At 25.7% G+C, this 12,559-nt stretch overlaps 1 protein-coding gene across 3 annotated transcripts in view; it reads left to right on the top strand.

Moving 5' to 3' along the window:
* The window catches only part of LOC132930723 (transmembrane channel-like protein), a 62,849-nt gene extending 57,173 nt beyond the window's left edge, over positions 1-5,676 (top strand). For 2 of the 3 annotated variants that reach the window (XM_060996749.1, XM_060996751.1), the window contains exon 14: positions 2,311-3,123. In XM_060996749.1, the coding sequence (XP_060852732.1) occupies positions 2,311-2,909 (599 nt within the window). In that variant the 3' untranslated portion in view covers positions 2,910-3,123. Of the gene's footprint in view, positions 1-2,310; positions 3,124-4,915 lie in introns of those variants that run through there. The other variant, XM_060996750.1, reaches the window with a different exon arrangement.
* The last annotated feature ends 6,883 nt before the right edge of the window (positions 5,677-12,559 follow it).

Genomic DNA, 12,559 nt, shown 5'->3' with positions numbered 1-12,559 from the left:
TTTGTTACTATAAATATGATTTATACATAATAATAAAATGGGTTGAATATAAATTTGACCGTTCCGGTCGTCACGATAGCGTATGCTGTGGTCATATTACAACGAATACTGATTGTAAACATTTATCACAATTTCAAGTCATAAGCAAAGGCAGCGGTTCTAGTTTAATGTTGGTATCTAATATATATGTATAGAATACACTATAATATATACACGATGTATTGGCGTTCAGTGATAAAAATTAAAAACACGCTTTGTTAAGTGACGTTTTCGTTTATAGAATTTAACATTGAGATTAAATATAGACCCCGGGGATCACCTGTGGACAAAATTTATCTGGTTCGCTGAAAAGAAATTAATTTTTTTTTACATAGGTTTTCGTTAATTTAATTTAATTTTTTGATTTTGCCTTGCTTTATTTGATATGAACATTATGTTTTTATGGTTCCAGAAAACTTACATAATTCCTAAAATAGCTCACTAAAAAAATCAATTGATAATTATGTATGTAGACTGTATATTATATAGTGCCATAATGGTATATAATCGTAGTTAAAGGCGTATAAAGTATACATCTGTGTAGCTAGCCACTACACATAATGTATAAACACATCACACGTAACAACAATTACAATACATACAACAGACGCGTAGACGCGTGTAAGCAGCTATAGTAGTAGTATAGTAGTAGTCTACTAATACGTACAGATCAGCGATAAACATAAAATGATAATCGACGGTTCCTCCGCCCATCCAATGTTTGCAATGGACGTAAATAAAACCATTATTCCAATCCGGGTGCATTTAATAATTCAAAAGAGTGAATAAATAACGCATTCGCTTGCAAGCGGGATTTAGTGAACTGCGCATACCGGGATAACTACTTAATGGAGACGGTGTGTCTGTGAGTATTGCATGATGGTTGTTAATGACAAACTCTCGCGTTCGAATGGACATGGCCGCCGATAGTATAATAATAGTTTATTGATCACAATAAGGAAATTTCCTGAGAATGTAATTTTATTTATCATTAAATATTATAGATACGGGTTCAAAAACTAAAAATTGAATGAAATATATTATCAGTTCTAGTTGTAATACATAGTAAGGCATCTACATCAACTCGTAATAAATTCTGATACCTATTTTCTATTTGCCGACTAAATAATAATTCTATTATACTAAATTATTATTTTTTATATAATCGCAATGACTATAATTTTGGTTGGACCTTCTAAATAATTTAGAACTATTTTGTATTTTTATATCATAATAATTAATAACACGATTATTAATATTTAGTAAATAATTAATAAATAAAAGTTTAAACTTTTAGTTTGATTTTATTGCTATTACGCGGTCAAGTGCAAATTTTAATAAAAACCACTTGTGTATGTAGACATTTATTAAATTCAGTTTCAGAAATGTTATCGAATAGCTATTATCAAGCTTAGAATCTATGGTCTAAGTTTTTCCGGTAAAACTATTAAACCTGCAAACTCCTTTATTGTTTATTATTATTAGGTTAGATATTATTTGCATATAAAGTACTAATTATTAATATATTAAATCTTAATGATATATATATATATTTATATAAAATATACCTATAATATATATTAATTAAAATATTTTTTTTTCAAAACGATGAATTGTATTATTTAATGATTAAACCATAATAGCAGTAGGTATCTAATTTAAATATTTAAACATTTGATCATTAGCGTTTTTCATTATTCGTATTATATAAAACATGCACTCTCCCATAAACTATCGCACTGATGATTTTTATGTACCAAAACTAAATCTAAATTGTAATAATTAAAGTAATCCTTAAAGTATTTTTAAAATAATGTAATAGTTCTATATATTAGTATACTACTGAAACATTCACAAAAATATTTAGCATAAACATTCTAACATTATAAAAATATTTCTAACTAGTACAGGTCGAATGGTTTATTGTGTTTTATAGAAAATACGTTTTTCCGTTTATTTGCATTAGATGTGTCATGAGTTAATAAATATTTAATTACAGCCTTTCTTTCAGGAAATTTTTATTGAAGAGTGAAGACTAAAATTTTCATATCGAAATTGTCCATAATAATTTTATTCTTTTCAAACTAAGGGTGGTTTAGGTGTTGTTGAATGATAAAAAACGTAAACATAATAATATTATCCTGATTATTGTTAGTGTACATGTTATACTACAACTACGTGTACAAGTGGTTTTGATATCATTACTTTGAAATTTTTGTAGTCATTTTTGAAGATTTATAGAATAATTATTTTCAACTTATTATAATTCAGACAGCGAGGTGCTGGACAGAGTCCGTGAGAAACTCGTGCACATAGAAGCGGAGGATCAGCAGCCTGAAAACAAACACCATCCAAGTCGAGATGATCAACAGCAACAACAGCAGACGCAACCGCCGCACATAAAGCTCCAACGCAATCTTCACCACCATCAGCCACCTTTACTGCAACACCACCATCACCATCATCACCATCACCAGCAGCATCTCTATCACCACCTACGCCGGCCGTCGAAAAGCGAAGAGCCGCGGGATACAGCGGCAACGCTGCGTAAGTGGAAAAAGTCCAAAGTGGTACGGCATCTGTCATCAGAGTCGGAGTCGTCGGATCAGTCGGAAGCGGTACCAGAAACCCGTGAACCGGTTCAACCTCAGATCACCACTGCCGCCTCACACGGTTCTGGGTTACATCACAGGACCACAGCCACCGAACTTCTGGTCAGCGGTGCCGTCGTTGAAGAAGGCGGTTCTACGACCGCCGTAGATCAACCCGTTAAGCAGAAGGCCAGGCTTAAGTTGGCGCAGATATTGTACAAGGAAGCGCGGAGGAGAAGACAGAAATACGTAGAGGAACTACAAAACCAACAGGAATAAATTTAATACAATATAGATTCACATTGTAAGTAATTTGGGAGTCACTTTTGTTCGTTTCGACCTTTTTTTTTTATACAAAATTAATTTATCGTTTTGTTTTTGGATCACATGTATTATTGCTTGAGCATACGCGTTTTTATTAAAAGTATATTTATTTCTTTTTGACTAATATAAAAACCTATAGGCTATATTGCTATAATAAAGTAAATTTGCTTAAAATACTATAAAAATATATTAAAAAACAGTATAATATTATACATTTAAATAAAATTATTTTTATTGTAATGATAATATAACTCTGTACCAGTGTCAAAGTCATGAGTTTTCTGAGTTTACATATCTATCATCATAATATTTATATATAATATAAAATAACGTTGTAAAGTATTAATAAAGTATCAATATAATACAAATACAATAAAAAAAAAAAAGATTAACCAATAATTGTAAAATTACGTACATAATATTTAATTTAATTTTTATTTACATTAAAAATATGTCATGTTTTTTTATTTATTTTTCTGTATTATTTTTATTAAACCAACTCATAACTTCGGTACCCATATAAAGTTGGTATTATCGCTTAATATTTATTTTTAAAATAGGTACAAACATTATTTTATTAAAATAAAATAAAACACTGTTATTATACACTGTTTCGATATTATATAGTCTTTTTAATAAACTTACTATATTACAGATTTTATAGAACAAATATTTTGTTAATGAAAAAGTGGTTAATATTTCATTTGGAGTAAATTGGTACTGCCTCATTGTATAACATAATTTACCGGTCTTAAAAAAAAACTATAATACGCTGTTCAGTTAACAACCAACTCTACTTATTTTGGAAATTTGATCTGATAATATTCATATTCAATAAAAAGGTATATATATATAAATATAGATTAACTGATTATTTTTCATCGTTTTATATTTTATAGATTATGACGATTGACGATTATTAATAATAAACAAAACAAAATTACAAATGAATGAAAATTTAAAATTTTACATAAAAATTTAAAATAATGTATTAATTTAAATGTAAAACACATTTTTATTAATATTATTTTTCTAATAGATATTATGAGAACGGCTTTTTACATTTCAAAATTTGTAACACGATATTTGTGTGCAAAATATTTAAGGTAGACATTTTTTAAATGTGTGCAAACTTTTTATGACTTTTAAAAATATATGCCCAATTTACAAGAAAAATATTATATGAAATGTATGTAAAATTGTAAATGGTTAAGCTCTTAATTTAATCATTGCTATGTTAAACAATATAATGAAAATGAGAGTTGAAAAATGAGGTTCATGGAAATGTGGTATATTTTAAGGAATGCATTTTTATTTTTGCTAAATTGTTACGTATCGTTTTATTTATTGAATTTTTTTTATATTCTTGTCTTACATTAATTAGAAAAAAATCGATTAATCAAGCTTTCCAAATTTATGCAATTAATCCAACCATGGATATCAAAAGTTCAAAAAATTAATATCAAAATGCCTAAATATACGTCTAATGTATGATTTTAGGTCATTAACATCCATTCTTGTACTTTATAACCTATAATAAGTGTGATGTAAATAAAGTTTGAATCAGCATAGGTAAACATTTAAGTAACTATGTACCTACTCAGTTTAAATTTGACTGTTATTTTTCTAATATAAGATGCTGATGATTATTTTAGCAATAGTTAACACATATACCTATTGTCTATTGGTATATCTTTGTTATAATAATATATTTTGGAATACGACTATTGAAATATTAATTTGATATTTGACATATTCATTTGTATTTAATTTTGGGGATTGAAATTAAAACTTATACTTTTACTTATTTTAATACATGAAATAATTTTTTCAAATAGATAAACGTAAAATACGGTAAACGATAACCGTTTTGACATATAAATGACTGAAATGGTTTTTTATATACTTAACAATCTCCGCACGATCTGTAATTTCATTAATATTTTGTTATACGGTTTCAGAGAGTATTCTTTTTAGAAGCGACAACATCTGGATTCAAAATTCAGCTTGTAACCTAAAAAAAGTCTTATTCATTTATATTATATATTATGTCAATATACAATACATATCTATTATATTATTGTATTATAAATTTATATTAAAAGAATCAGTGTTAATGTCGAATGATTAGTTTCTTAGTTCGCCATTTTTTATAAATTTTATAGTATAGTTCAAAATGATATATAATTAAATATATGCACATCAGTGATAAAACACGATTTTTGTAATCGTGTAGTTTGTTGGTTTCATATTTTATTATTTTTTTTTAGTCATAATCGTTTAACTGTGAACAATTTTTTTTTTTTTAATACATTATTCATCGTTACTCTGATTTAACTCTTTCTTTTTCTCGAGTCACTCCACTCATTTGTAATATATATTATTATAATATATTATATATGTGTGTGTATGCATTTTATAACTGTTGTAGCTGAGTATCTCTATTCAATATTCAATATTTATATATATGTATTGTATTTAAAAGAGGTGCAACGTGGATGGTCTCCAAAGTCCAGCTGCACTCTAAGATATAAATATAACACAATGATATACCAAATTTGTTCTTTGAATGTTTTATTTTGTGGTACCGATATACTATATAGTTGAAGACTTAGAGTAACATGTTTTTTTAAGTTTAATAATAATAAATCACATATTATATTATCATAATTATCTTATTCTATAAGTAGATAATTTTTTTTTAATTTTTTCATCGTATATTAAAATCAATTTTATAAATAATGTTAAGTAGTACTCATGTAAATTACAAAATATAATATGTATTGTGCTCAGAATAAGAATTTTTTTTATTTTTATTAGCCATTAGCACAAAACTATACGGTTCGACAATTAATGTACATAAACAAGATAAGAAGAATAAGAATTGTATTATGACTATAGTTGGACATAATATATTAAGTTTAGACTCCAATCTCGTCAATAATTTAAAAATCCTTAAATCTAATTTGATTTCTTTAAAATTATCATTTCTGTCACACACTTGCATCTTGAGTTCAAAATATTTTTACAAAACGTTTCAAGAAGATTTTGTAACGAAATATAACCGCGATAACCTTTTTTTCAACTCACAGGGAATTTCATTGTTCCAAATTTTAAATACTGGGTCGAGGTGTGACGTCATCTTATTCCCTTATTCCTTATTCCCCGCTACCTTTCAAAATTATTTATTTGTTAAGAAATGTATACAACATTTATTTTTACGATATTTGGGGTAAGTTAGGTATTTCAAAGTCTTTTAAATTTAGTTACAAAATGACCACAAACTACTTTCTTAATTAATTTTTGTTCACAATCGCGTTTTTATATATAACAATAAATTATATAAAATGTATAGGTCAGTCCATTTTTTTCTACCTGAAATAGTACAAACTGACCACCGTATATTCAATGCTGTTACTACCTAAAATAGTACAAACTATTTACGGCTTTCATTTTTACAATGTACCACTATAACATTCTTAATCTTAATATTTCGATTCAAACGCTGTTTGTTCACCATAGCACATATTCTTTTGTCAACCACCAGTCCGATGTGTACGTCACAAACTATCTGTTTTATCTATTGGGGTAGATAGACTTGTCGAAATGTTAATAAATAGTCTTTACACTGTGACAATACCATCAATTTGCAAAAAAAAAAATAAACAACAACACTGGATTCATTTACCCTTGTTATTCGTGCGCCACTCTCAATTGAGAGATGCCATATGGGATTTACCTGACCATATAGTCCAGCCCGCTGGTACCGAGCATATTTTGATGCCATACATCCCTCCGAATTGTCGTAATGTGTGTTGCGTCGCGCAGCAAGGCATTCCTCAATATTACATTGAATTTTAGTATAGTAATTTTAGTATAGAAGTAGTATAGCTAGGGGTTGTTTTGTTATATGAAAAAATATTTCTGTCTATATTGGTGTGTTATAGATTTATATGTCAACTTATAGGGAAAAATAAATCACTTCATAAAACTGGTATATTATTATTTATTACTAATATTATAAAATAATAAATATGTATTAGTATTTTATTCATCATGGATTACCTGAACGTTTGCACGAATCCATTAATATTGTACAAATGTATGTTGCAATATATATATATAAGTATTTTAAAGAGATTACTGATTACTGAATAGTGATCGAAACCAATTTTGCTTATAATTGGTGTAATTACTAATTTTAATTTATAAGCATGTACGTATAGATATACAATTTAAGCCATGTGATTTAAAAAATTAACATTTGTTTATCTTTCATTTTTATTATACCTATCAATTTAATTATCTAAAATACAATAAAAAATTTTTACCAATGGCTTTGGATAAAAATATTACTTGAATAAAAGTCTTTTATAATTGTCTTATTTTTTATGTTCATTGTAATCGTATTCTTTGACTTCCTTAACTTCATAAATATAATTTTTATCATATTCTAGAAATTATAGAATATTAATTTAAATAATTTATTCTATATTTTGATCAATTTTTAATTGAAAGGCATGCATGTAAAACTGTATAATTTTTCATACATTTATTTTATTGAAATTATTTCAGTTGTTTCTGATTAATAAATATAGTGTAATGAAAAATGTGGATTAAAACCGTACGTGAGGCTAACCTAAAATACAATATAAACTTTAAAATTTAAGTCAATTACTTAGGTATCTAATTATTATTGTATGGAAGATATAAACGCAATCGAAAGTAGTATATATTTTAGAAAAAAATATTATCTTTTTACATATTTTATATTTTATTATAAAGAATAAATAAACTCTTTGTGTTATAAAGTGAAAAAACCTTTGTATATTATAAAAAAAGGTCTTTTAGAATCACTTTTCGGGTAAACAGGAATTTATGTGGTGACAAGAGGATCGGTCGTCGGCAGGGTTGCCGTAAACTAGTATCCGCTGTATCGATGGTACATGGCGGTGGTCGTTTCGAATCCAGATAATATTTTATTCAAAAAATTTTTGGTACAGAGCCGGACTATCACATCAAAACTATAGGTGAATCAATAGCATTATTTTTCTATTAGATATTTAAAATTTAGAAAGTAATGGGGTAAATAATGAGCAATTATAGGTAGTTAATTTACCTGATATGATAATGTAATTATTAAAGAAATAAATGTATAGTACATAATATGATACTTTTATAAGTACCAGCCTTTTAAATATATATATATGCTCATAAGGCCATAACTATATAATAATAATTATTATAAATGAAAATAATAAATGTCAACTAGAACAGCATTCGTCTAACTAAAAATTAACAAATGTACTTCGGTATTATAATATTATAATATTATATAATATTTAGTATACTAATGTATAAACTATTACAGAATATAATAAGTAAATAGTAATCACTAACCAAACTATTATATCAAGTCAAACATATTACTTTAATCTGTTTTCACTGCGAAAAGTTATTGAATTATTCTTTTTGAATCTTGTACTATCGTTGAAATTATAACATGATCAGATATTCAACTAATTAAACGACATGGTCACCACTTGAAGAAACATTATTTGTCATATATTTGTATACAGTGGCGTAGCAAGGGTATGGCGAACTGTGCCTACGCCTGCAGGGGAGTAAATTGTGAAGGAGCGCAAATTTGTGATTCAAAATTGGTACTTAATTTTATTCTACCTACAAAACGACTGTAAGACTTATATCAAGACTACGAATAAGATGTCAACAATTGGGGTGCTTTTCAAAAAACACACGACTTTCGAAATCCGAAATAAAAGATTTTCGCAAGTGTAGCTGTTAGTATACCATACTATCAAGATGCATAGGTAAAGGTAAGATTATGGAAGCTCACAATAAAAAATAATAATAATAATAATTAGTGTACGCCGCGAATGCATGATTAACAAATTTATAACCCATATTTTATTTGATTTGGAATCTATGTTACCTGCTTATAATTACAGTAGATTCTTATTATGCCAAACGTCGTTATTTCGAACTACACTGTAGTCCCCTTGAAACTACCATTACACTTAATAGCGTTTTGCTATTAATAACTCGAAATAAAATTAATCGTAGTTCGTTATCTCGATTACACAAATAATATTTTTATTACGGTAAGAACAAAAAATTAAGCAGTGCATTCAGGATAGTGATTGTGATTTCATACGTTTGTAGTCATTCATATACCATATAATTAAATGGAAAATAAACATAAACTAAATGTCCTTACAATTAATTTTTACATTCTTACAAAAACAAAAGTAATATTAAACAAACTTTAATGACATATTTTAAAAGAAAAATTTATTTACTCATTTATTGTAGTTTATTGATATATATGTATATATATTATTAGTACTGAAAGTATTAAAATTATGCAGCATTTTAAGCATTCAAATTTTTTACCAATTTTTTCAAATTTTTTCAAGCATTTTCATAAAATTTAATATTTCGAAATTTTCGATATCTTGATCTTTTTCCTGTACCCCTTGAGATTCGACATAACGAGAATCTAGTGTACTATAGTGCATCATGTGACAATCTTTGAGTTTAAAAATTATTTTCAAAGCGTCTTCTCGCCGTGAAAGATAAATGTATTGTATACAAATATTTTTCAATTTGTTAATTCAGCTAAATTAAACAAAACAAAATAAACCACAAGCAAAAAACAAATTCTACATTACAAACATAAAAAAATCACTAATCAATATAATATTCTACAATAATTTAAGAAGTTGTGAAAATTATATTATTTATATATTATAAACATTTTTATGTTTATCATAATCAGCCATGTTTTGCGTACGTTGATTAATAGAACATACCTAACATCATTTATACGTAACATCACACAAGTACATATAGTGTATTTGAAGGATTTAACAATTTTATACTACAATTAAATTTTAGTATGGAAATGTCATATCTTCCAGTTACATAACATCTTACATATTTTATATTTATATATAATATTACGTTAGTCTACCATCATAATATTATTCGCACACGATATAAGTTCACAGGTCGGCCCCAGTCCAATTATCGAGTTCCATGGAGTTTGACGTGAGTTTAAGTTATTCAACTCACGGTGTCGAAGGATGTGCATATTGTATTGGAAATAAAGTAATGTGGCTGATTCACATATCTAGGAAACGGATAATGGATATCTTCTATGAGTTCTATGTATATAACGATTAATGTAATAATGTTGTTATCTTTCTAAGACGGCGAAACTGACACTAAACGGTCAAACGCTTCCTTCACTGCTACAAATGTATATAATATACAATATAACCATTATAATTCAACTGGACTTGACCACAATGTATGCTTGCTTACTTTATGTACCTATTCATCAATAATTATACTACACGTATGATATGTATATGATATATATATATATATATATTATCTTATTAAATTCGTGTTTTTTTTTTATGTAATAAATATTAAATGCAATATTATAAATTGTAATATTGTAATTAAATTACTATAGTAGGGCCAGTAGGGGCAGCAATATAAATATATCGTAAAATATTTAGTAATATAAGCTGATAGACAGTAATTTATTTAGCATCATTATTCGTATGCAATAATTTATTATTAAATTCTAATTTAACAAATATATAAATTAAAGTGAAAAACTCAAAGACAAGGTAGATAATAGATATATATTAAAAACTTACAACTTTACAGCAGAAATCTATATAAATAAAATAATAATTACTGCATACACACAAAAAAATGTTTCAAAAAATATCTTAAAATAATAGTTTAATCAATTTTCTGGTCAATGAAAAAGAATAAAAATTGTTTATAAATGAATCAGTAAAGATATTATAATGTTCACAATATATACGTATAACAATATAACAATATAACAAAGTATAGTAAGTTATCCATTCTTTATTGTACTTTAATTTGAAAATAATTTATCCAGATACAGAGACTATTGTAGATAATTACTTAGTAATATATTATACTTATCCAAAAAAAAAAAAAATATTGCAAAATAAAATATAATGGTTATTATTATATTTAAATAATCTAATTTATTTGCAGAAATAATTTTCAATTTAAAATGAAATTGCTATTGTAAAAACAATATTTATGTAAAATACTACTAGATACCTTTTAAATTTAGTACCTATTACTAATAAATAACAACAACCAACAAGTTAGGTTATAGCAATATTTGAAAGCTTTAAAACCCCTGATTAGTTAATAAAAATATTATACAAATGTATTAATAAAGTAAATTTAGTTGTATTTTTATTAGTTTTAAAATAAAATATGTTAGATTAAATAAGGTATTTAAATAAATGGGGTGTCTTTGAGGGATATCAAACTCAAAGATTTTATGGTGTAAAGGTTTTAAACTGAATAACGTATTATAATGGCTTTATGGGTTAAACATACAGGTATAATGACATTTAAAAAATACAAAAATATAGTATGAATGTTATTATTATTTTAATAATTTTAATTATGACATTTAACTATATAAAGCAATAAAATTTTGTAATTTGATTCTTAACATTTTTTTAAAAATTTAATATCAAATTTAAACTTTTTGGTTGAAAATTTCAATAATTTTTCTTGTACGGGTTTTTTCAAAAAATTCAAAAACTCTTGACAATTCCTATTATTATTTGACAAAAAGTTCTGACTGGAAATTTTCACCGACAGTTAATTTATTTTATCGGACAACGAATTCTTTGTTAAAGAAAAGATGCGTTCAACAAAAGTGAATTTCTGTTATAGGAATAAAAAATATTTTACCAGTCCTTTCGAAAAGTTTGGTGAATTATGGTTTTTTGAATAACTCAACCCACAGTATAATTAAAGGTTTTGAAAGCTTTGAACACATTTTCTGATTTTACGACGACTCAAATAATAATTAACTAGACCCGTGGCCAGTAGACTTACCTTTTTACTGGAAGACTTCAGGGTAAAACTCTGAATGGCTGCAGCCCTAAATATATTATATTAATATGAAGTTTCACTTTTAACTCAAAGCTTGTGGTTTAACATACAATTTTATATTTTAAAAAACAAAAAAATGATGAGCTATCGTCTTGAAGTAAAATAAAATGTTACAGAATAAAATTTTAAAATAAGTACAATTATTTGACTGTTTATATTATTGTGTATAAATCAGCCAAATAGTGAAGACGAAAATTATGAAACAAATTTAAATCAAATAAATTATTATGTTATTTTGTTAAAAAAATATTTTCAAACAAGGTCATTTATATTTATTAATATTTAATTAATTTTTAATTATCAATTTATGAATATTTAATGATGCAATTAAATATATGAATACATATTGAATAATATGTAAATCAAAATGTATGATTACGATAATAAGTATATATTTTTAAGAAAATAAATATGAATTAGTTTTATTATTTTATATAATTTATTATTATAGAAAATAATATTTTGAACACAAGCTTTTAAGAAACTTATGTTAAACAGTTAGCTTATAATTATATTATCTTAAAATTTAAAACTAAATTAATAATATTGTATTACGTTTTCAGATGTTAGGATATTAGTTAGTCATATAATTATTAGTTCATATAACAATA

This window comes from Rhopalosiphum padi, chromosome 4 (assembly GCF_020882245.1).
Source record: "Rhopalosiphum padi isolate XX-2018 chromosome 4, ASM2088224v1, whole genome shotgun sequence".
In the NCBI taxonomy this organism is placed as follows: domain Eukaryota; kingdom Metazoa; phylum Arthropoda; class Insecta; order Hemiptera; family Aphididae; genus Rhopalosiphum; species Rhopalosiphum padi.
The sequence above is the reverse complement of the archived record's forward strand: the minus strand, read 5'-3'. Positions and strand labels throughout refer to the sequence as shown.